Genomic DNA, 23,161 nt, shown 5'->3' on the forward strand with positions numbered 1-23,161 from the left:
TGATTAGGTGACACAAGTTTCATGGAGTTTGCCTTTTCTCAGTGCAAAGCATGAGGTCTGATTTGGCTGTATGAGAGGCTTCTGACTGGAATCCAAGGTGTAATTTCTCATAATCGGCAATTAAAGTCGACTTGAATTTGACAAAATAGTTCAGATTCGCCCAAATAAAAAAATGTTATAATTATATTGGCACGAATCAAAGAAAGTGGCTGCCGGATGATTTTGTTGGGTTCAAAAGTGCTAGGAAGGGATTAAAAAAGTAATAAATATAATTTTCACCTGACTGCTTTGGTCTGGTCACATCGGTGTGGTCTTTATGGGTCCAAATTTGGCAACTTCTCCCACTCAGCATTTTTAGTGTCACATGAAGCCATAATGTCATGGTTATAGTTAGCACAGGAGATGCTGAAGATGCTGGGCGCAGGAAGATACCACCGATACCAGGCAATGGAGGATGCCAAAGATGAACCACTGAAGACTACATCTGTGACCAGACCATAGCAGACAACTGGACCAGAACAGGGTTGCACAGTTAGACCCGGGTGTGTATAACTATTTTCAATTTTTCTTTTCAAACGTTTCTTATACATTGGGGTCTGGGGAGACCTCAGAACACAAGAATATATAATTGATTAGCATCAAATAAATTCAATGTGAATCGAATTTCCTGGCCACATTTCAGTGGAATCAAATTTCAGCAGATTTGCTCAATGGTAATTCTGGACATTTTCTTTGAGAACACTGCCCGTTTTTAGAAGACCACTTCTCTCTGCAATTTTGGTTGGTCGTCTTGCAGAAACTTCACTGTGTTAATTTTTAAATTCTTGATGTCATCACCATGGCTAAAGTGTAGAGCTTGAAGGGGCCACATCATACTGGAGCAACTGAGGATTGATTAGGAGAGTATTGCTTTCTATTCCTTAGGCCAGTTGCAAATCATAGTGGGAGGGAACAGTCGCTGTTTTTTCAGGCACCAAACTCTATGAATTTTGCTTCCCACCCCCCAATTCCATGACTTGGCGAGGCACAGGGGAGCAGTGAGCACCCAATTAGTGGCTGGGGATTTATATGTTTAAAGCAGCCAAGGGAAGTTTTCACATTTAAGTCAGTGTCAATGGTTCCTATGCGGAGAGCAGCAGTCAAGCGGAGTTTGTCATCAGCTGCTGTGCTCTACATAGACAACATCAAAGATGACAAAGCTCACTTCATCATACTGAGAGCTGTGTCATCTTAGTCACTGCCTATGCAGGGCACAGCAATCCATCACAAACTCCTTTTGACTGCTGCACTCTGCTTAGGATGCAGCTGAGATGACGAAGACTAAATTTTTATATACTTTTTCTAATCCTAACTAAGGTTATCATTTGAGCTATGGTAAAGACTAGGGTTAGCTTCAGGACGAGGGTTAGCTTTAGGACTAGGGTAAGCTTTAAGACTAGGGCTAGCTTTAGGACTAGGGTTGGCTTTAGAACTAGAGTTAACTTTAATACTAGGGTTAGCTTGAGGACTAGGGTTTGCTTTAAGGCTAGGGTTAGCTTTAGGACTAGGGTTAGCTTTTGGACTAGGGTTAGCTTTAGGACTAGGGTTAGCTTTGAGGCTAGGGTTAGCTTTAGGACTTGGTTAGGGATAAGACTAAAGTTAGCAAAAGGAAAAAGGTTAAGTTTAGGACACGTATTACTGCTAGGGCTAAAATTAAAGCTATGGTTAGGATTAAGGGTGGGGCATTATAGTTACTCAAAAAAACTCACAAAAATGTAATAAAAAAAAACCAAAATAAACATATTTTAAATTTTTTTAAGCACAATGGCTAGGGGTGCAAAATACTTACCTTGCCCTGGGTACTGGCAACCCATACTAAGCCACTGCTCTAAACAACCCCTTTAAACATTAATATAATATATAAGTGATCTGCGAAAAGTTGAAATTGGACATTTTGTCTGCCAGCCCAAGTAACCCTATAGTGAGTGCAGGAATTGTAGTCGCACCTGGGCCCTGGAATCTAGGGGCCCCAAAGATCCCTTTTTAGCTCATATTAGTCCAATACTAAACCTGGTATAGTTGGGGCCCTGTTGGAAATTTTGCACTGGAGCCCACAAGGCTCAAGAAACGCCACTCACAACACAGCCTGTGACATTGTATATGGCTTCACAACCATGGTTCTGTTACATAACCCAAATGACCCAGCCCCGCTCCTCGCTTTGTTATGAGGTCTGGCTTAGTAGTTATCTAACATGGCATCTCTTGAGGTCAGGAATGCTCCTATATACAATGACACTAGAGTTTCCGCTTTCCCAAAATTCCCAATGAGGCCTTTAAACTTGGCACTTATAAACAAATTATCCTTGGCACGCTAATAACAATCCCAGCCGTTCCCGGGAGAGATTTCACTCAGTGCCATATATACAGCTGACTTCCCTCCCCCGCTGACTCAAATTGTATTTTTCTTTCTTCTGACCCTTAAATGCCTGCTGGGACCCCTGCCCACCTTCACAATCAATCACCATTTGTCTATTTTTATTCATTTCCTCCTTGTAGTTAAAGCTGCCCCTTCTTCAATTTCTTCCCTTTTAACTTGTCTTATGTCAGGACAGGAAGAGTTGGGTGGCTACTGCAGCCGGAGGAAAAAACAGGAGGCGAGTGGTGTATAGCTTACTGGGGTCTATAGGCCGATGGTATTCAGACTAAATATAAATACGCTGCCATTCTGCCCGGAGCTCCGTCGGATAACACGCAATGTTATTGTATAGGATGGCACCTCCATTGTCTACTAACGTAATCTCTGTTTCGAGCCGTAGACGGCCATCAATGAGGCGGCACAATATTTTATCGCGATGCCAAGTGTATGCGGACAGACTGTAAGGAACAGCGGAAGAGTGAGTGAGGTCATTAGTGGGACCTCTAGTTAATGTGTCCTTCGTGTGTAAGGTATCTTACTGTATTTTTGGGATCATATTTCCCTCATGATTGAAAATGAACGAACCTTTTGAAATTTGCCAGATTCTTGAAAAATTCAATTTACGGCAAATTAATTCTCGCGCCTTGAAAGTACTCCAAAGTCTCCAATAGTCCTGAAAATGTGTATGACATTATTCTCTCTCCCTCAAAAAATGATTGTTCTTCGTTCTTCATCAAACGACTGTGCTCCTGCTTTAGCCAAGCCCCTGACTGAGTGTGTTCATAAAGATGTACTAAGGTCAGCAATTATGAGCCTTATATTCAATGTATTGATGATTTGCAGCCTTGAGACTGGTTTTCTTCTTTCTTTGTAGACAGATACCGCTGGATATTTGAGTCTGCTGGATTAACAGATATACGACCGTACCGGTTTTGGGATAACGACAATATTGGCCTGGCATTACCAGAGATGCTGGAAGATCTGGAGGTAACATGACCGCAATATTCACATATGTTTCTGATATGCACTTTTTTTGCATTGTATACAGTGTCGGACTGGGGTGTCGAGGGCCCACCAGTAACATTGACTTTGGGGGGCCCACTTTTCACCTGCAGACAAATATTACATGACCCTGGTTCACAAATTTACTTATATCTCTATATAATAATAAACTGGGTAGTTCGATTAATGAATGCGGAGATGCTGCTTTTTTTCTGTACAGAGTGAATCAAGTGAATTATGCCAAGTACTGCTCAAACATTGGGATCTACACAGGGGCCCACCGGGGGATTCCCCTCTTCCCTACAGGCCAGTCCGAACCTGGTTGTATAACACATACCATGCCAAACAATGGGCAGCTTTCCTAGTTTAACCCCTATCTGACCTCGGACGGGATAGTACGTCCGAGGTCAGATCCCCTGCTTTGATGCAGGGCTCCGCGGTGAGCCCGCACCAAAGCCGGGACATGTCAGCTGTTTTGAACAGCTGACATGTGCCCGTAATAGGCGCGGGCAGAATCGCGATCTGCCCGCACCTATTAACTAGTTAAATGCCGCTGTCAATCGCAGACAGCGGCATTTAACTACCATTTCCGGCCGGGCGGCCGGAAATGACATCATCGCCGACCCCCGTCACATGATCGGGGGTCGGTGATGCTTCAGAATAGTAACCATAGAGGTCCTTGAGACCTCTATGGTTACTGATCCTCGGCAGCTGTGAGCGCCACCTTGTGGTCGGCGCTCACAGCACACCTGCAATTCTGCTACATCGCAGCGATCTGCTGATTGCTGGTATGTAGCAGAGCCGATCGTGCTATGCCTGCTTCTAGCCTCCCATGGAGGCTATTGAAGCATGGCAAAAGTTAAAAAAAATGTGAAAAAAATAAAAAAAATATAAAAGTTTAAATCACCCCCCTTTCGCCCCAATCAAAATAAATGAATAAAAAAAAAAATCAAATCTACACATATTTGGTATCGCCGCGCTCAGAATCGTTCAATCTATCAATTAAAAAAAGCATTAACCTGATCACTAAACGGCGTAGCGAGAAAAAAATGCGAAACGCCAGAATTACGTTTTTTTGGTCGCCGCAAAATTGCATTAAAATGCAATAACGGGCGATCAAAAGAACATATCAGCACCAAAATGCTATCATAAAAAAGTCATCTCAGCACGCAAAAAATAAGCCCTCAACCGACCCCAGATTATGAAAAATGGAGACGCTACGGGTATCGGAAAATGGCGCAATTTTTTTTTTTTTTTTTTTTTTTTTTTTTTTTAGCAAAGTTTGGAATTTTTTTTCACCACTTAGGTAAAAAATAACCTAGTCATGTTAGGTGTCTATGAACTCGTACTGACCTGGAGAATGATAATGGCAGGTCAGTTTTAGCATTTAGTGAACTTAGCAAAAAAGCCAAACAAAAAACCAGTGTGGGATTGCACTTTTATTGCAATTTCACCTCACTTGGAATTTTTTTCCCGTTTTCTAGTACGCGACATGCTAAAACCAATGATGTCGTTCAAAAGTACAACTCGTCCCGCAAAAAATAAGCCCTCACATGGCCAAATTGACGAAAAAATTAAAAAGTTATGGCTCTGGGAAGGAGAGGAGTGAAAACGAACACGGAAAAATGAAAAATCCCAAGGTCATGAAGAGGTTAATGCCTTGAACACATAATATTACCGTCTTGTCCAAGTAATTTTCCAGAATAAGATGTTATGTGTGTATTTAAGGACTAATATCTTTGTATTCTATGACTGACATCCTGCATTTCTGATCAGTTTTTCCCGCTTCAGGCTGTATCTCTAATTTTCAGTTGTCTTTGAGCTAGTAAGTAGAGATTTGCTGCTATTATGTCTCCCATACACGGCACACACAGACTTGACTGATTCTTGCTCTACTAGCACAAAGAGCAAGGAACATGAACAGAATGAAGCACAATATACAGCAGTGCAGAGCTGTGTAGCTGTGAATCCAGCTCAGAATTGAGATAAAAAAACACTTACTGGAAATAAGTATATAGTGTGTCTATACCTGTTTTATCAGTTTGCTGGCAGCTAATCTGGACCTGGACCATGAGGGATTCTAATTGTTTTTCCAAATTAATGACAAGTGCAGAAGGACAAGAAGTGGTTCGTAAGTGGTTCAGATATTTTCTTATGCCAGTATTTTCTCATACTATTGATGTATGGAATGTTTGTTGACACAGTGAGCATTTAAGTGTAAGTTTGTTAAACTGGTCAACAACTTTGATTCTACATAATTAGCTGTAAACCGCAGGTAACATTGCTGTAAGTTTAGTTTCCTTGCAGCTCCCCCACAGGAGAAATATAGTATTACATAGTACTCACTGAATTGCAAATACATGTCCTCCAGAGAGAGAGAGAGGGGGTGGGTATTCCTCTATTAACTACAAATTCTGTAATGAGTTTTCTAAGTCTGACAATCCCCTTTAAATATTGTGTCCTTAAATGTTTTTTTTTTCTTAGAGGTCCCCCGACTTTTCTATTATTATGCTGCCAACATCCTGTAACCCAACTGGTATACAACTCCGCAGCAGTGACTGGAAGCAGATAGCAGATGTCATGAGGGTGAGAGAGAGGGTATTACATTTCCTTCATCTGTTGGCACTAAAATGGTTATGCACAATTACCTCCTGGGTGCTAAGCAATGATGCTCATGTTCATGCTGATTACAGACCTTACTGCATTAGTGAATTTGCTGATGAGATTGTCACACAGCTGCAGTGTTCGTTTCACTTACAGTACAGGTATCATAGATGTGTTTGTATCTAGCTGTGCATTTCTATGGTTCGTGCCATTTTTCTGAATCTTCGTTAAGTATTCTTATGTTCATTTTAGAGAAAGAACATGTTCCCATTCTTCCATCTTAAAGATCAGGGCCTGGGCTCCGGAGATGTGGACGTAGATGCTTGGCCCGTGCGTTACTTTGTGTCTGAAGACTTTGAGCTCTTTTGTGCCCAGTCATTCTCGGCAAGTTTTGGATTATATGGTGCGTATAGAAGATAAAGGGTTCATATATTATGTGGATTATGACAGCCTATTCTAATACAGCAATATATCTCGCGAATAAATGAATATATATATATAAAAAGATGAATAAACTTCTCATTAATTGTAGAGACCGCCTTGATGCGTTTCGCCGTCTATTCGGTTCATCAGGAAGCTCAGTTGATGCATAGTATAAATAATGATTGCAAATTCATGATGAAAAAATCACAGGTTGAGATGGTCCAACCTGTGATTTTGACATCATGAATTTGCAGTTATCATTTGTACTATGCATCAACTGAGCTTCCTGATGAACCGAATAGACGGTGAAACGCATCAAGGCGGTCTCTACAACTAATAAGTTTATCCATCTATTTATATATACACTGCTCCAAAAAAATAAAGGGAACACTAAAATCCCACATCCTAGATATCACTGAATGAAATATTTCAGTTGCAAATCTTTATTCGATACATAGTGGAATGTGTTGAGGACAATAAAACATAAAAATGATCAATGTAAATCAAAATTAATATCCCATGGAGGTCTGGAGTTGGAATGATACTCAAAATCAAAGTGGAAAATCAAATTTCAGGCTGATTCAACTTCAGTGGAAATGCCTCATGACATGGAAAAACATGCTGAGTATTGTGTGTGGCCTCCACGTGCCTGTATGACCTCCCTACAGTGCCTGGGCATGCTCCTGATGAGGCGACGGATGGCCTCCTGAGGGATCTCCTCCCAAACCTGGACTAAAGCATCCGCCAACTTCTGGACAGTCTGTGGTGCAACTTGACGGTGGATGGTGCGAGACATGATGTCCCAGATGTGCTCAATCGGATTCAGGTCTGGGGAACGGGCGGGCCAGTCTTCATCTTGCAGGAACTGCTGACCCACTACAGCCACATGAGGTCTCCCATTGTCCTGCATTAGTGTCACGATCGTAGATACTTACCTGTCCAGCCGGCACGCTCCCGACTTCCCTCCTCGCTCCATTCTGCCCGGCTTCTCCGGCTCCCGGCACTTTGGCAGTTTGCGCATGCGCCGTAGTGCTTCTTCCGCCGCCCTTGATTCTGGGAGGTTGTGACACGGTGGCTCCGCCTCCAATATGGCGGCGCCCACCAGGTATTTCTGCTCGGCGCTTACCCTGGTAGGCGCCTGTGTATCTTCGCTGCTGCTATGCCGCTTAGTTTGGTGTTCATGCGTCGTTCTCAGGCCCCCTCCTGTTTTTCCACTAGCTAGCTCTAAGTGTGCCTTCTCTTCTGTGCTAGCCTAGATACCATTCTTTTGGTTGTCTCCAGTCCGTTTTTCCCTTGTCTCACTACTGAGAGGCACCGAAGCAGCCATCTGCAGACCGGACATAACTGCAAGAGAAGTATGCTGCCTTCCAGGTGCGATGATCAAGGATGTGACCGATAGGATACCAAAGCTCTTCAGCTCCAAGGACGTCCACCCATTTCTTCTGATACATGTTGGCACCAATGACACGGCAAGGAAGGACCTACCGACAATCTGCAAGGACTTTGAAGAGTTGGGGAAGAAAGTAAAGGAACTGGATGCACAGGTAGTTTTTTCTTCTATCCTTCCAGTAGACGGGCATGGCACCAGGAGATGGAACAGGATCCTTGATGCAAACAACTGGCTAAGACGATGGTGCAGACAACAAGGATTTGGATTCCTGGACCACGGTGTGAATTACTGGTATGATGGACTCCTCGCCAGAGACGGACTACACCTCAACAAACCTGGGAAACACACATTCGCCAGAAGACTCGCTACACTCATCAGGAGGGCGTTAAACTAGAAGAAGAGGGGACGGGAAGAAAAACATTAGACTCGAACAAAGACGACCCAGGAAAACATACTCAGAAGGGAGGTAAGAACATTTCTAAAACAATCCACAGTGAGGAGATTGGAACAAAACAAAATCCTCTAAACTGCATGCTCGCAAACGCCAGAAGCCTGACAAACAAGATGGAAGAACTAGAAGCAGAAATATCTACAGGTAACTTTGACATAGTGGGAATAACCGAGACATGGTTAGATGAAAGCTATGACTGGGCAGTTAACTTACAGGGTTACAGTCTGTTTAGAAAGGATCGTAAAAATCGGAGAGGAGGAGGGGTTTGTCTCTATGTAAAGTCTTGTCTAAAGTCCACTTTAAGGGAGGATATTAGCGAAGGGAATGAGGATGTCGAGTCCATATGGGTTGAAATTCATGGAGGGAAAAATGGTAACAAAATTCTCATTGGGGTCTGTTACAAACCCCCAAATATAACAGAAAGCATGGAAAGTCTACTTCTAAAGCAGATAGATGAAGCTGCAACCCATAATGAGGTCCTGGTTATGGGGGACTTTAACTACCCGGATATTAACTGGGAAACAGAAACCTGTGAAACCCATAAAGGCAACAGGTTTCTGCTAATAACCAAGAAAAATTATCTTTCACAATTGGTGCAGAATCCAACCAGAGGAGCAGCACTTTTAGACCTAATACTATCCAATAGACCTGACAGAATAACAAATCTGCAGGTGGTTGGGCATTTAGGAAATAGCGACCACAATATTGTGCAGTTTCACCTGTCTTTCACTAGGGGGACTTGTCAGGGAGTCACAAAAACATTGAACTTTAGGAAGGCAAAGTTTGAACAGCTTAGAGATGCCCTTAATCTGGTAGACTGGGACAATATCCTCAGAAATGAGAATACAGATAATAAATGGGAAATGTTTAAGAACATCCTAAATAGGCAGTGTAAGCGGTTTATACCTTGTGGGAATAAAAGGACTAGAAATAGGAAAAACCCAATGTGGCTAAACAAAGAAGTAAGACAGGCAATTAACAGTAAAAAGAAAGCATTTGCACTACTAAAGCAGGATGGCACCATTGAAGCTCTAAAAAACTATAGGGAGAAAAATACTTTATCTAAAAAACTAATTAAAGCTGCCAAAAAGGAAACAGAGAAGCACATTGCTAAGGAGAGTAAAACTAATCCCAAACTGTTCTTCAACTATATCAATAGTAAAAGAATAAAAACTGAAAATGTAGGCCCCTTAAAAAATAGTGAGGAAAGAATGGTTGTAGATGACGAGGAAAAAGCTAACATATTAAACACCTTCTTCTCCACGGTATTCACGGTGGAAAATGAAATGCTAGGTGAAATCCCAAGAAACAATGAAAACCCTATATTAAGGGTCACCAATCTAACCCAAGAAGAGGTGCGAAACCGGCTAAATAAGATTAAAATAGATAAATCTCCGGGTCCGGATGGCATACACCCACGAGTACTAAGAGAACTAAGTAATGTAATAGATAAACCATTATTTCTTATTTTTAGTGACTCTATAGCGACAGGGTCTGTTCCGCAGGACTGGCGCATAGCAAATGTGGTGCCAATATTCAAAAAGGGCTCTAAAAGTGAACCTGGAAATTATAGGCCAGTAAGTCTAACCTCTATTGTTGGTAAAATCTTTGAAGGGTTTCTGAGGGATGTTATTCTGGATTATCTCAATGAGAATAACTGTTTAACTCCATATCAGCATGGGTTTATGAGAAATCGCTCCTGTCAAACCAATCTAATCAGTTTTTATGAAGAGGTAAGCTATAGACTGGACCACGGTGAGTCATTGGACGTGGTATATCTCGATTTTTCCAAAGCGTTTGATACCGTGCCGCACAAGAGGTTGGTACACAAAATGAGAATGCTTGGTCTGGGGGAAAATGTGTGTACATGGGTTAGTAAATGGCTTAGTGATAGAAAGCAGAGGGTGGTTATAAATGGTATAGTCTCTAACTGGGTCGCTGTGACCAGTGGGGTACCGCAGGGGTCAGTATTGGGACCTGTTCTCTTCAACATATTCATTAATGATCTGGTAGAAGGTTTACACAGTAAAATATCGATATTTGCAGATGATACAAAACTATGTAAAGCAGTTAATACAAGAGAAGATAGTATTCTGCTACAGATGGATCTGGATAAGTTGGAAACTTGGGCTGAAAGGTGGCAGATGAGGTTTAACAATGATAAATGTAAGGTTATACACATGGGAAGAGGGAATCAATATCACCATTACACACTGAACGGGAAACCACTGGGTAAATCTGACAGGGAGAAGGACTTGGGGATCCTAGTTAATGATAAACTTACCTGGAGCAGCCAGTGCCAGGCAGCAGCTGCCAAGGCAAACAGGATCATGGGGTGCATTAAAAGAGGTCTGGATACACATGATGAGAGCATTATACTGCCTCTGTACAAATCCCTAGTTAGACCGCACATGGAGTACTGTGTCCAGTTTTGGGCACCGGTGCTCAGGAAGGATATAATGGAACTAGAGAGAGTACAAAGGAGGGCAACAAAATTAATAAAGGGGATGGGAGAACTACAATACCCAGATAGATTAGCGAAATTAGGATTATTTAGTCTAGAAAAAAGACGACTGAGGGGCGATCTAATAACCATGTATAAGTATATAAGGGGACAATACAAATATCTCGCTGAGGATCTGTTTACACCAAGGAAGGTGACGGGCACAAGAGGGCATTCTTTGCGTCTGGAGGAGAGAAGGTTTTTCCACCAACATAGAAGAGGATTCTTTACTGTTAGAGCAGTGAGAATCTGGAATTGCTTGCCTGAGGAGGTGGTGATGGCGAACTCAGTCGAGGGGTTCAAGAGAGGCCTGGATGTCTTCCTGGAGCAGAACAATATTGTATCATACAATTATTAGGTTCTGTAGAAGGACGTAGATCTGGGTATTTATTATGATGGAATATAGGCTGAACTGGATGGACAAATGTCTTTTTTCGGCCTTACTAACTATGTTACTATGTTACTATGATTCCATGTCCTATGGTCCTTCCCTGTTTACCTTGTCTTCTGTGTAGCCTTTACTTACTGTTTTGTTTCATTTTCAGCTCTCTGCCTTCAGTCATCCTCGAATCCTGAGGATTCCTTATCATTCTGCAAATCTGTCTATACGCAGTCGTCCCTTTTACTCTGGCAGTCGCGGTTTCATCCTCCTTGGGCCTGCTCCTAACACTCCCTGTATAGGGGGTGCATCCATCAAGTTTGCTTGCCCTTGGGGCACTGGGGCTGCGACCCAGAGGGTCCACTCTCGGGTTATCCTTCCCTCTGTCTCACTTCCGTGTAGCGTGAAAATTAGGAGGAACCCAGGGCCAACTGCACCAGCATATGGTCTCACAAGGGGTCTGAGGATCTCATCTCGGTACTTAATGGCAGTCAGGCTACCTCTGGCGAGCACATGGAGGGCTGTGCGGCCGTCCAAAGAATTGCGAACCCACACCATTACCGACCGTCTGCCAAACCGGTCATGCTGAAGGATGTTGCAGGCAGCAGATCGCTCTCCACAGCGTCTCCAGACTCTGTCACGTCTGTCATGTGCTCAGTGTGAACCTGCTTTCATCTGTGAAGAGCACAGGGCGCCAGTGGCGAATTTGCCAATTCTGGTGTTATGTGGCAAATGCTAAGAGTCCTGCACAGTGTTGGGCTGTGAGCACAACTCCCATCTGTAGACGTCGGGCCCTCAGACCATCCTCATGGAGTCGGTTTCTAACAGTTTGTGCAGACACATGCACATTTGTGGCCTGCTGGAGGTCATTTTCCAGGGCTCTGGCAGTGCTCCTCCTGTTCCTCCTTGCACAAAGGCTGAGGTAGCGGTCCTGCTGCTGGGTTATTGCCCTCCTACGGCCCCTTCCACGTCTCCTGGTGTACTGGCCTGTCTCCTGGTAGCGCATCCAGCCTCTGGAAACTAGACACAGCAAACCTTCTTGCCACAGCTCGCATTGATGTGCCATCCTGGATGAGTTGCACTACCTGAACCACTTGTGTGGGCTGTAGAGTCCGTCTCATGCTACCACGAGTGTGAAAGCACAACCAACATTGAAAAGTGACCAAAACATCAGCCAGAAAGCACTGGTACTGAGGTGTGGTCTGTGGTCCCCACCTGCAGAACCACTCCTTTATTGAGGGTGTCTTGATAATTGCCAATAATTTCCATCTGTTGTCTATTCCATGTGAAATTGATTGTCAATCAGTGTTGCTTCCTAAGTGGACAGTTTGATTCCACAGAAGTTTGATTTACTTGGAGTTATATTGTGTTGTTTAAGTGTTCCCTTTATTTTTTTGAGCAGTGTATATTCATTTATACGTGAGAGACATTGATGCATTAGAATAGACTGTCTTTACCTCACTATATCAGGACGTAAAAGGGGAGTGAGGATTTGTACTGCATTAAGCATTGCTGTTCGTCATTATTTTGATGAGCGGTTGTCGCATCAACTTTGTTGGAGCTGAGTGAAAATGGCGTAAAAAAATGTCAAATGTTATAAATCTTTTTAGCAGTCTCACATACCCCCTAAAAATAGCGAACTTTTACTCCAGAAAACTTGCAAAAGAGCTCTGATGAATTGCTGCTGTAACTATAAATGCAGGATCCATTTTATATTTTGATTTACAGGCTACCATTCTTTTAATGCAAACTCCTGACAAAAAAAAAAAAAATTGAGAGGATCATTACTTCATCTTCTGTCCTAAAAGTGGATGAAAAAACTGCAATTTCTGCAATCTCAAATTACAATGCTGCCATCTGGTGACAGAAATATGAACTGCAATGTTTGTGATGCCATCTGGTGGCAGAAATACCAATTGAAATATTTGCCTTTTACTCTACAGAAACCTCAATTGACAAAAAACTTTAACCACTTCATGTCCGGGGTACTTACCGTTTTTTTTTTTTTTTTTTCCGTGTTCTCTTTTTCTAAGAACTATATCTTTTCTTCTTTTCCGTCCACATAACCATGTGAGGACTTGTGTTTTCATTATGAGCTGTATTTTGAATGACGGCATTCTTTTTATTATCTGATGCACTGGAAAGCAGGAAAAAAAATTTCAAGTGCGTTGAAATTGGAAAAAAGTGCAATTCCACAATTGTTGTATTTTAGGTTTTTTAAGTTACCATGTTCACTTAATGGTAAAACTGAACTGGCAATATCATGTTCCAGGTCAGTATGATTTTTTTTTGTCTAAATGGTGAATTTTTTTTTAGGAAATTTGTAAAAAAAATAAAAAAAAATTAATTGATATCATTTTGGGGTAGATACGATGTTTTGTTCACCTCCTATTGCATTTTCTTACAATGTTGCGGCGACTAAGAAAAAGTAATTCTGGCGTTTTGATTTTCTTCTCATTACGACATTTACCAATCAGATTAATTTGTTTTTATTTTTTGCTAGATCGGACTTTTACGAATTCAGCGATGCCAATTGTTTGTATTTTTTTTATTAATTGCTTTATTTTTAGTGGGGCAAAAGTGGAGTGATTTGAACATTTTTATTTATTCATATTTTTTAAAATCTTTTTTTTCTCCACTTTTTACTGTACTTCTTAGGCTGGTTTCACATTTGCATTTTTTGCCGCTGCGTTTTAGCGCAAAAAAAACGCATGCTTTTTTTTCCTATACTTAACATTAAAAACGCATGCGTTTTTTTGCATGTGTTTTGCCGCCGCATGCGTCTTTTCTATGCATGCATTGTGTTGCAGAAATGCAACATGTAATAATTTTTAGCGGCGTTTTTTTGCCGCAAAAAAACGTATTGCTGTCTATGTAAACGCATGCGTTTTTAAGCACATGCGTTTGCAAACCCATGCTTTTTAATAAAAAAACACAAGAATAAACACTGATAAGACAACCCCCAACCCTAACCCTAACCATAAGAGATCCTAAACCTAACCCTAACCCTAACCCTAACCATAAGGGTTAGGGTTAGGGTTAGGATCCCTTAGGGTTAAGGTTAGGGTTAGGATCCCTTAGGGTTAGGGTTAGGATCCCTTAGGGTTAAGGTTAGGATCCCTTATGGTTAGGGTTAGGGTTAGGGTTAGGGTTAGGATCCCTTAGGGTTAGGGTTAGGATCCCTTAGGGTTAGGGTTAGGATCCCTTAGCATTAGGGTTAGAGGTAGGATTAGGGTTAGGATCCCTTAGGGTTAGGGTTAGGGGTAGGGTTAGGGTTAGGGGTAGGATTAGGGTTAGGATCCCTTAGGGTTGAGGTTAGGGTTAGGATCCCTAGGGTTCCTAGGGATCCAAACCCTAACCCTAACCCTAACCCTAGCTATTTCTGTTTATAGTGGGTTTTCTTGTTGATTTTGATGATTGGCAGCTGTCACACACTTCTCATCATGCGTTTAAAAAACGCAAACGCATGAAAAAACGCATGTAAACACGTCAAAACGCCGCTTTTGTATTAAAACATGCAAAAATGCATGCGTCAAAAAAACGCAGCGTTTAAACGCGTTTACATGCGTTTTTTCACCAAATGCGTTTGCGTTTAAAATGCTGCGTTTTTAAATGCAAATGTGAAACCCACCTTAGTCCCCTTAGGGGACTTTAAACTGCGATCATCTGATTTTTTGTACTATATATAGCAGTGCATCCGCCCTGCTATATATAGCGAAAATCACTATCTCTTATGTACGCCAGATACAGGCTGGCATTCACAGGAGAATTGTCATGATAATCATGGAGGTTTCAGCAGACCGCCGGCTGTCATGGCAACCCATCGACGCCCTGTGATCATGCCACAGGCACACCAATGGTTGCATGGAATGACGGGCTTCCCTGCCATTTATTGTTAAATGCTACTGTCAGAAGGTATTTAACAGGTTAACAGCTGCTATTAGAGGCAGATGATTGCTGAATAATTCAACCATCATCTGTTGGGAAAAATGCAGGCTCGGCTTCCTAACCAGCATTAAGCCCAGGGGCAGACACATGACGCAACTGTATATCATATGTCGTGGAAGGGTTAAAAGTTATGATGGCTGATCGCTGAGGATCTGCTGACTGCTGGGACTCTAGCAATCCAGGGAAGGGTTCTTTAGAATTCCAAGAACGGAACTTTGCAGCCCAGTCCTGAATGGACGTCTGCTACATTTATTATCTATGGGAATGTCTAGTGCAAATTTCGGCTATTTCCAGCTGTTCCACAGGCAAAGAATAGATTGGAGGCTGAATGTATGCACCTATGCTCCGTGCAGGACTGAAAATCCCCAAGCTGGGAGTTCCGAAGCCTCAATTTTAGGATCGGACAGTGATTGAACCCCCTGTGATCAGCAAGTCATTGCCTATGCTATGAAATTGTGAATAACCCTTTAATGAGTGGGTTAATGGATGATTATGAGAAGTTCAGTAAAATCTTCTGTGTCTTATTTGCTGATCTGCAGGTGAGAGGATCGGGAATCTGTTAATCGTTATGAAGAGCAATGAAGTTCTTATCAGTGTTCGCTCCCAGCTAGAAAATCTTGCACTTGAAATATGGTCCATGCCACCATGTTTGGGTTCACGGGTTGTGGCAACGGTGCTGAATAATCCATCGCTGTACGTAGAATGGTAAGATGTTTGGTTACGATGATTTATCTTGTGGAATGTTGAGGCAACTGCCAACATTTCTGGGGTGTTTAAGTCCTGCACCAACCCCACTCATGGATCTCCATCTTGAGTTCCATCCTTGAACTCTCACTTTTGGGCAAGATTCACATAACCTTCGGTTCAGAATTTCCAGGACAGTTGGCAACTGTTCATATTAGAGCCTCTCTGATGATGATACCAGGAGATAATCCTCAATTAAAATTCTGATTTTACCCGTAATGTCGCTGTTGGGAAACAAACATCATGCAGCTTTCATTCATTTGAGTGGTCTTCAGTGTCTATCCGTAGATGACGGCCATTCTTGACTGAAAGCCGAACCATTAAATCCTTCTCCTCCAGGATAAGACAATGCTCAGGATTCCTTCACCCACCAAAGTAGTATTTACCTAGGTCATATATTTCAGATCTAGGCTGTACATGCTCGGATTATTTCTCCTATTTAATACCCTTTTCTCCTTCTCTTAGGAAGGACAGTCTGAAAATGACTGTAAGGCGCCTCATGATTATCAGAGAGAAAATTAGAGAGAAGTTACGACTTTTGGAGACCCTAAAATCTTGGGAGCATATCACAGAGCAGGCGGGTGTCTTTGCTTTTACAGGGTTAAACTGTAAGTAGATGTATGATTGTTTTTTGGATTTTACTTTAATGTGAGTGACACTTGTGATTATTAGAGGCCTATTCTAAAAATTAGATCTGTAGGACTCTTGGCTCCATCATCTGATTGGAGAGGCGATGGTTCTCCGGTGAGCACCACACCCCATTTATTCTTTTTTTTTTTTAACCATAAAATTTTTATTTTATTAAACATTTTAGAACAAAACAGGGTCTTACAAGCATTTAGTTTCTGTATAGAATGCATGAACAGTAAACGATATAAACAATATAGACGATATAAGGCCATCAATGACCTTAATTCTACAAAGACTTAAATGACAAAGACAAGACAATAAGGGGTAGAGGGAAGGGAGGAAAGAGAGGGAAAAAAAAAAAAAGGGAAAAACCTCAGTTAAATCGATTAATCAAATCCGAACTCAGTCGCACTACAGGTCAGATCCCGCTGCATAATAATCCCACGGGGACCATATAGCCTGGAAGCGCACCACCGAGTCATTTAGTAAGGCTGTAAGGTGTTCCATCCTTCTGACATCCATGATCCGTCCAAGGAGGATCTGAAGCGAAGGGGGACTCGGCTGTCTCCAAAGACGCGCAATCAGGCATCTGGCCGCTGTAAGGATATGTTGCAATAATCTATTGGAAAGTTTGCCCATACCCGGCGCCCCGTGACCCAGGAGAAGCACTAGCGGGTTTAGTTCTATGTCTGCATGCAATACCTTATCTATGAGGGACTTAACCTGACCCCAAAAGGGCACAATTTTTGGGCATGACCAAAATATGTGGACAAGAGACCCAGTGCTTCCCCCACATCTCCAACAGGAGGGAGGGATAGAGGGATTCAGTCCATGCAGAAACTCTGGAGTGTGATACCAGTGCATTAGTATCTTATAGATATTTTCTCTGTAGAGAGTACATACTGATGATTTTGCGGCATTCCTCCAAATGACAGACCACTCTCGGGGAGAAATACGCCGCTCCAAGGCGGCCTCCCACTTGCGTATATATAGAAAAGATTCACCAGACCCATCCTGTGGATCCGATAAAATGTTGTAAATTTCTGAAATCAGACCCCTGGCGTTCACACCTCTCCTGTAAATTTTCTCGAAATCCGTGGGGATAGAAGCTCCCGCTTTACCATATAGGGAGTTAGCAAAATCTCTAATTTGTAGGTATTGAAATAATTCCCTGTTGGAAATCGAGAAATGTTGCTTAAGATAATCAAAGGAGTGAATCTCCATGGTCTCCCCGTCTATAATGTCCGCAAATCTAAATAGGCCTGCTTTAAGCCAAGGGTGAACCATAGGAGATTCTAAACTGCCTGGGAGCTGTGGATGATAGATGAAGGACACCAGCGGGGAGCAAGGTGACATGAGGGCGAATCTCCGTGTGCAGGTGTTCCAAATGTCACGAGTGGACTGCATGGGGCCTAGAAGGGGTGGAAAGGACTTACATTGTGCTGGCGACCATAAAAGAGAGTTAGGGTGTATTGGGGCAAGCCATAATTTCTCTATTTCATTCCACTTGCTGTAGGCCCATAGGGACGTCCAGCAGGGGATTCTCCTCAGGTGTGTAGCCCAGTAGTATTTAAGAATATTTGGCACAGAAAGCCCTCCCCTGGTCTTATGAGCTGTGAGAACCTCCTTAGCCACTCTATGGCGCTTTTGTTGCCATATGAACCTAATAATAGCCGCCTGAAGGGACTTCAGTTCCGAGACCGGAACTCCAACTGGGAGGGTCTCAAAGGCGTAGATCAATCTGGGTAAAAGACTCATTTTTACCGCCGCTATCCGACCCATCCACGAGAGAAGAAGTGATTGCCATTTAGTTAGGCGGGCTTTTGATTCTTTAAAGAGGGAGGGGAAATTTAGTTTGTAGAGGGTCTCGTATGAGGACGTAATATTCACCCCCAAATATTTCACAGCATCCTGTTTCCACCTGAATTTAAAATTCAGACGTAAATGGTCCCATTCCTCAGGGGGGATGTTCAGCGGCATAGCCTCTGTTTTGCTGGAATTGATTTTATATCCAGATAGGTCCCCGTATCTCCTCAAAGCCCTCATGAGGTTCGGAAGGGACAGGTGGAGATTAGTAAGCGTCAATAGAACATCATCCTCAAATAGGGCGATCTTAAAAGATTTACTCCCAACCATCACCCCAGAGATATTGGGGTCCCGTCGTATGGACGCTGCCAGGGGCTCTATGCAAAGGGCAAACAGAAGAGGCGACAAAGGGCACCCCTGCCTGGTGCCATTCGATATAGTGAATGGTTTAGATGTACAGAGAGGAAGTTTTATGGCCGCTGTAGGGTGGTTATATAGGGATCTCAGCGCGGACAAAAATCCCCCAGAAATGCCAAAGACCCGCATCGTACTAAAAAGAAATGGCCAGGAGAGGCGATCGAAAGCCTTCTCGGCGTCGAGGCTCAGTACTAGTGTTTGCAATTTCTTTCGGTTCGAGATGTCCACCAAGTCGACAACCCTCCTAGTGTTATCACCCCCTTGACGGCATGGAATAAAGCCCACTTGGTCTTTATGAATAATCGAGGGTAGCCATTTATTAAGTCTGGAGGCCAGCAGCTTGGTGAACACCTTCAAATCCGAATTCAAAAGGGCTATTGGCCTATAGTTTGCACAGTCCAAGGGGTCCCTAGGCGGCTTTGGAAGGAGGATGAGGTGGGACCGATTTATTCTTTAATGGCCACAGATCCATCCTAAAAATAGTGGTGGTGTTTGCAGTCAATACTCAGACCCATTTTCTGGAATAGTAAGAAGTTTTAATATTAGGTAAAGGCGCTACAAGAAGTACGGAGCTGTTCATGGTAATCAATGAGGAGGAAGCGGAGATTGTTCGAGTGACCCATCCCACTAAAAAGATTGGTTACTCAACATTCAGCCTCCACCTATCTAAACATGATGGTTTTTCTAAGTATAGGCCACCAATTTTAAAAATGGCTAATATGTTTAATGTTATCATATTGTCAAAGGTCAGGTTATCTCCTTGATCACTGCCACTGTGCAGCAGTCCTGTCCAAACAGGGAAGGTGCCGGCTGTGTTGTACAGCCGGCACCTGAGAGTAAGTGCTACGATCGTAGCTAGCTCTGATCACAACAAATTACCATTTTTGATGCTGTCAATTTTGAAAATGGAATTAGAGAAAATAGGAACTGGTATCATTGACAAGCTTGGAATCTGTGCATGTGGTGCCAATGGGCTGCCATGGCTGAACCACTGAAGGCCCTTGTGTCTGCCATGTTCAGTGGCAGACAGCTAAAAGAGGGCCCCTGTGCAACGACAATATATGGGCCCTTTGCAGTTCAATAGCTCACCATAATGGCTCACAAACCATGGGTCCCCTTTCCTCTTGAGCCCCTGTCATGTCTCATTTTAGTGAAAGAGACGGTGGTGACAGAAGAAGTGAGGAGGTGGTCATAGAAGCCGTGACCACTTCTCCCTGCTTCCTCCATCATTATAAAGTCCCCTAAGGACAAAAAAACCTGCATAAGTGTCAGTACTAATTAAATATATTAATATTTATCCCACACGTTGTACACTGAAAATTAAAAAAAAATTAAAATCAACAGAATATCTGTTTTTTGGTCAAATCACTTCCCTGAAATATAATAAAGAAAGATCAGAAGTCAGATAGGCTCTCCAAAAAGTCCTAATACAGCTCCTCCATAAATGGAAAAATAACAGTTATGGTCATTACAATAAGGAGGGAAAAAAGTGAAAAAAATATATGTCCATCTTGCTGGCCTGTTTTAAAGAGGTTGTTCAAAATTAGGAAAACAGGTCTGAATCTTCTACAAAGATGAATGTCTGTTCAGAGTCAAATTGGAGATTTTTTAAAAGCAGCACTCATCATGTTATATAGCACTGTGTACTTACAATTGCTCATTTTGCTTTTCTGCCCAATTAAGTCTTTTCTTTTCCATTAGATCTGAGATGTCACGTGATTACAAACTGGTGATTAGCTGAATCCTTGTATGTAGAAACAGGAAGTCATGTTTTTCCTCTGAGTCATGCCACTGCAAAATTCCCTGGTAGTGGGAAAAGGGAGCAACTGCAGGGACTAGAGACTTCCTGTTTCTACATAGAGCAGAACAAAGAGAATTATCTGGGTAGAAAGGCAAAATAATCAATTGTCAGTGTAGTGACCCGGTCCAGACTGGGTATGCCCCTTTAAGTAACCCTGGACCATGGGTAGCTTCTGTATACTGCAACTCACTCCTAACTTATCCTTTTACTGTCATATGGTTCAAAAACTCACTAATCTTTTATATTCCTCTGATATGTGTTTCAGTGTTCTATTAAGTGCACTTTTCATTTGTTGTATTACTTTATATATTAATCTCACAATGTGAAGTCTGACACAAGAACTGAGAGTTATCCTATTGGTCAGAGACCCTGTCACCATGGTTGAATAGGAGGAGACAAGACAGAGATCTGGAAAGATGTGACCCAGGGCAGACCTCCGGTGAGGGGTCTCTTGACCCCCTCCAGGCTTGGAGCCTGGAGGTTCATCCTTCTCTTCATCTCAAGACTTATAGCCAGGCCTAATGGCTTGGATCTTACCCTTGGAAGATAGCCGTAGGCACTACTATAAATTGTGGTGCACAAGTAGGTGCCCAAACCATGCTATGTTGTAGATAAACTTGGCACACACGTGGTCAAATGCAAGTGAGATTTAATTGAAAGAGAGTACATACAATATTGACGTTTCGGTCTCAGGTTAGACCTTCATCAATGTACCTCTCTTAGAGTATTTCATAGATTGACCTTCTAATAGGAGATTAATCCCTCTACTTATGACTGGTACAGCTATGGATGACAGGCTACCCTTGGCGCCGGTGCTGTGCTATGTGGACGCGGCATCCACCGCTCGTCCTGAGTCACTCTGAGACTCAGGACGAGCGGTGGATGCCGCGTCCACATAGCACAGTACCGGCGCCAAGGGTAGCCTGTCATCCATAGCTGTACCAGTCATAAGTAGAGGGATTAATCTCCTATTAGAAGGTCAATCTATGAAATACTCTAAGAGAGGTACATTGATGAAGGTCTAACCTGAGACCGAAACGTCAATATTGTATGTACTCTCTTTCAATTAAATCTCACTTGCATTTGACCACGTGTGTGCCAAGTTTATCTTGGATCTTACCCTGACTTCTACAGCCAAGATGGCTCAAGGCTTTTAACCCTTTTAACCCTGGATCCCTGCTGTCCAGTTTAAGGCGTGTTTCTCCAGCATTAGGTGGCACTAAATGAGTTCAGAAGAACCTATTGCTCTGCGTGTTGAGGAAATTGAGGGTCCCCCGCCTCACTGCAAATGATCCATTATTTACTTCAAGTATATTTCTGCGCGTACCGTGACCGGCTGAGAAAATGAATACGGGATTTCAGGTATGTACATATTGCAATATATTCCCTCTTCTGCCTTTATGCAACCAAGAGACTTTGAACTCTCTTTATAATTACCTGCAAGCACTGCTTCTAACTACAACAGGTTCTTAAAGCACCAGAACCTCAATTCTGTGTCAGAATCCAATCCTGAAACCATATTGGCTGTGGATTCCCCACGTGAACTGGAAACTACTACCTCCATGTTATATCTCCCCGTTCTGCTGAAGTAAAGCAGCTGTTATCCCCGAGACCTGTTGTCTGTGGTTATTCAGTCGGCGGTGGATGCTGCGTGGGGGTAGATAACAATGAACGGAATAGCCCCATACCAGGGCTGTTGCATCATTACACAGTGCTATATAATATGATGATTGCAATATATTAAGAGGATAACCATTTTAACGGGAGTGCTTCCTTGAGAACTGGAATTAAGTGCAATTTGTTTATATAATGTTATCTATTGCCATATTTCCATATTTTCTTGAAGTGTAAACACTTTGTGTTTTTCTCTCATGTCAGTGAATCAAGTGGACACCCTGGCTAAAGAGAAGCACGTCTATTTACCAGCTCATGGACAGCTAAATATCTCAGGCCTCAACGCAAATAATCTGGATTATGTCACACAGGCCATACATGATGTTACTATGAATGAGAATGAGCAAATATCTGCAAAGGACCTCAGGAGTCTCACAAGACTGAGAGCAGGAGACCAATTAGATCCCTAAGGTTAAATATGCTCTTCCATTGGGCGGTGCACCAACTTGATCCTCTCCATGACAAGGGTATCTCGGAGAAATTTAGATTCCGCAGCTTGTATCTCAGTCCCAGCAGTACCGCCTTAGAACCTGTATTATATCATTATATAGTCCCTGCTTCTCTTATTCATGTCCCCCATTGTGGTCTCATACTCCAATAATTTCCCCTATTGTGGCTAGAGATGAGCGAATGTGATCGTGTCAGAGGGAACCCGGCTTCCTGGATCGCTCCTGCTGATCAGCTGTTCGGCGCCTCAGCTGCATGTGTCGCGGCTGTGTCCTGAATTATTAACCCTATACACTAATAAATCCTTCCATTGTGGCCCCATACACCAATAATGTCTCTCAATTAGGCCCATTTCACTAATAATGCCCCCCTTTTTGGCCCCCCATGAACTAATTTCCCCATTTCACCCTATAGACCAGTGTTCCCCAACTCCGGTCCTCAAGAGCCACCAGCAGGTCATGTTTTGAGGATTTCCTTAGTATTGCACAGGTCATTGAATGCTTTCCTGTCCAGGTGATGCAATAATCACCTGTGCAATACTAAGGAA

At 42.7% G+C, this 23,161-nt stretch overlaps 1 protein-coding gene across 1 annotated transcript in view; it reads left to right on the forward strand.

The window, feature by feature from the left end:
- LOC138677120 (aspartate aminotransferase, cytoplasmic-like) overlaps positions 1-23,161 on the forward strand; it is a 39,281-nt gene extending 16,120 nt beyond the window's left edge. Inside the window, exons 5-10 of the mRNA XM_069767012.1 lie at positions 3,270-3,382; positions 5,882-5,983; positions 6,254-6,404; positions 15,635-15,800; positions 16,305-16,447; positions 22,372-23,161. Coding sequence (XP_069623113.1) covers positions 3,270-3,382; positions 5,882-5,983; positions 6,254-6,404; positions 15,635-15,800; positions 16,305-16,447; positions 22,372-22,577 — 881 coding nt within the window. The 3' untranslated portion in view covers positions 22,578-23,161. The remainder of the gene's footprint in view (positions 1-3,269; positions 3,383-5,881; positions 5,984-6,253; positions 6,405-15,634; positions 15,801-16,304; positions 16,448-22,371) is intronic.

This window comes from Ranitomeya imitator, chromosome 4, assembly GCF_032444005.1.
Source record: "Ranitomeya imitator isolate aRanImi1 chromosome 4, aRanImi1.pri, whole genome shotgun sequence".
Classification (NCBI taxonomy): domain Eukaryota; kingdom Metazoa; phylum Chordata; class Amphibia; order Anura; family Dendrobatidae; genus Ranitomeya; species Ranitomeya imitator.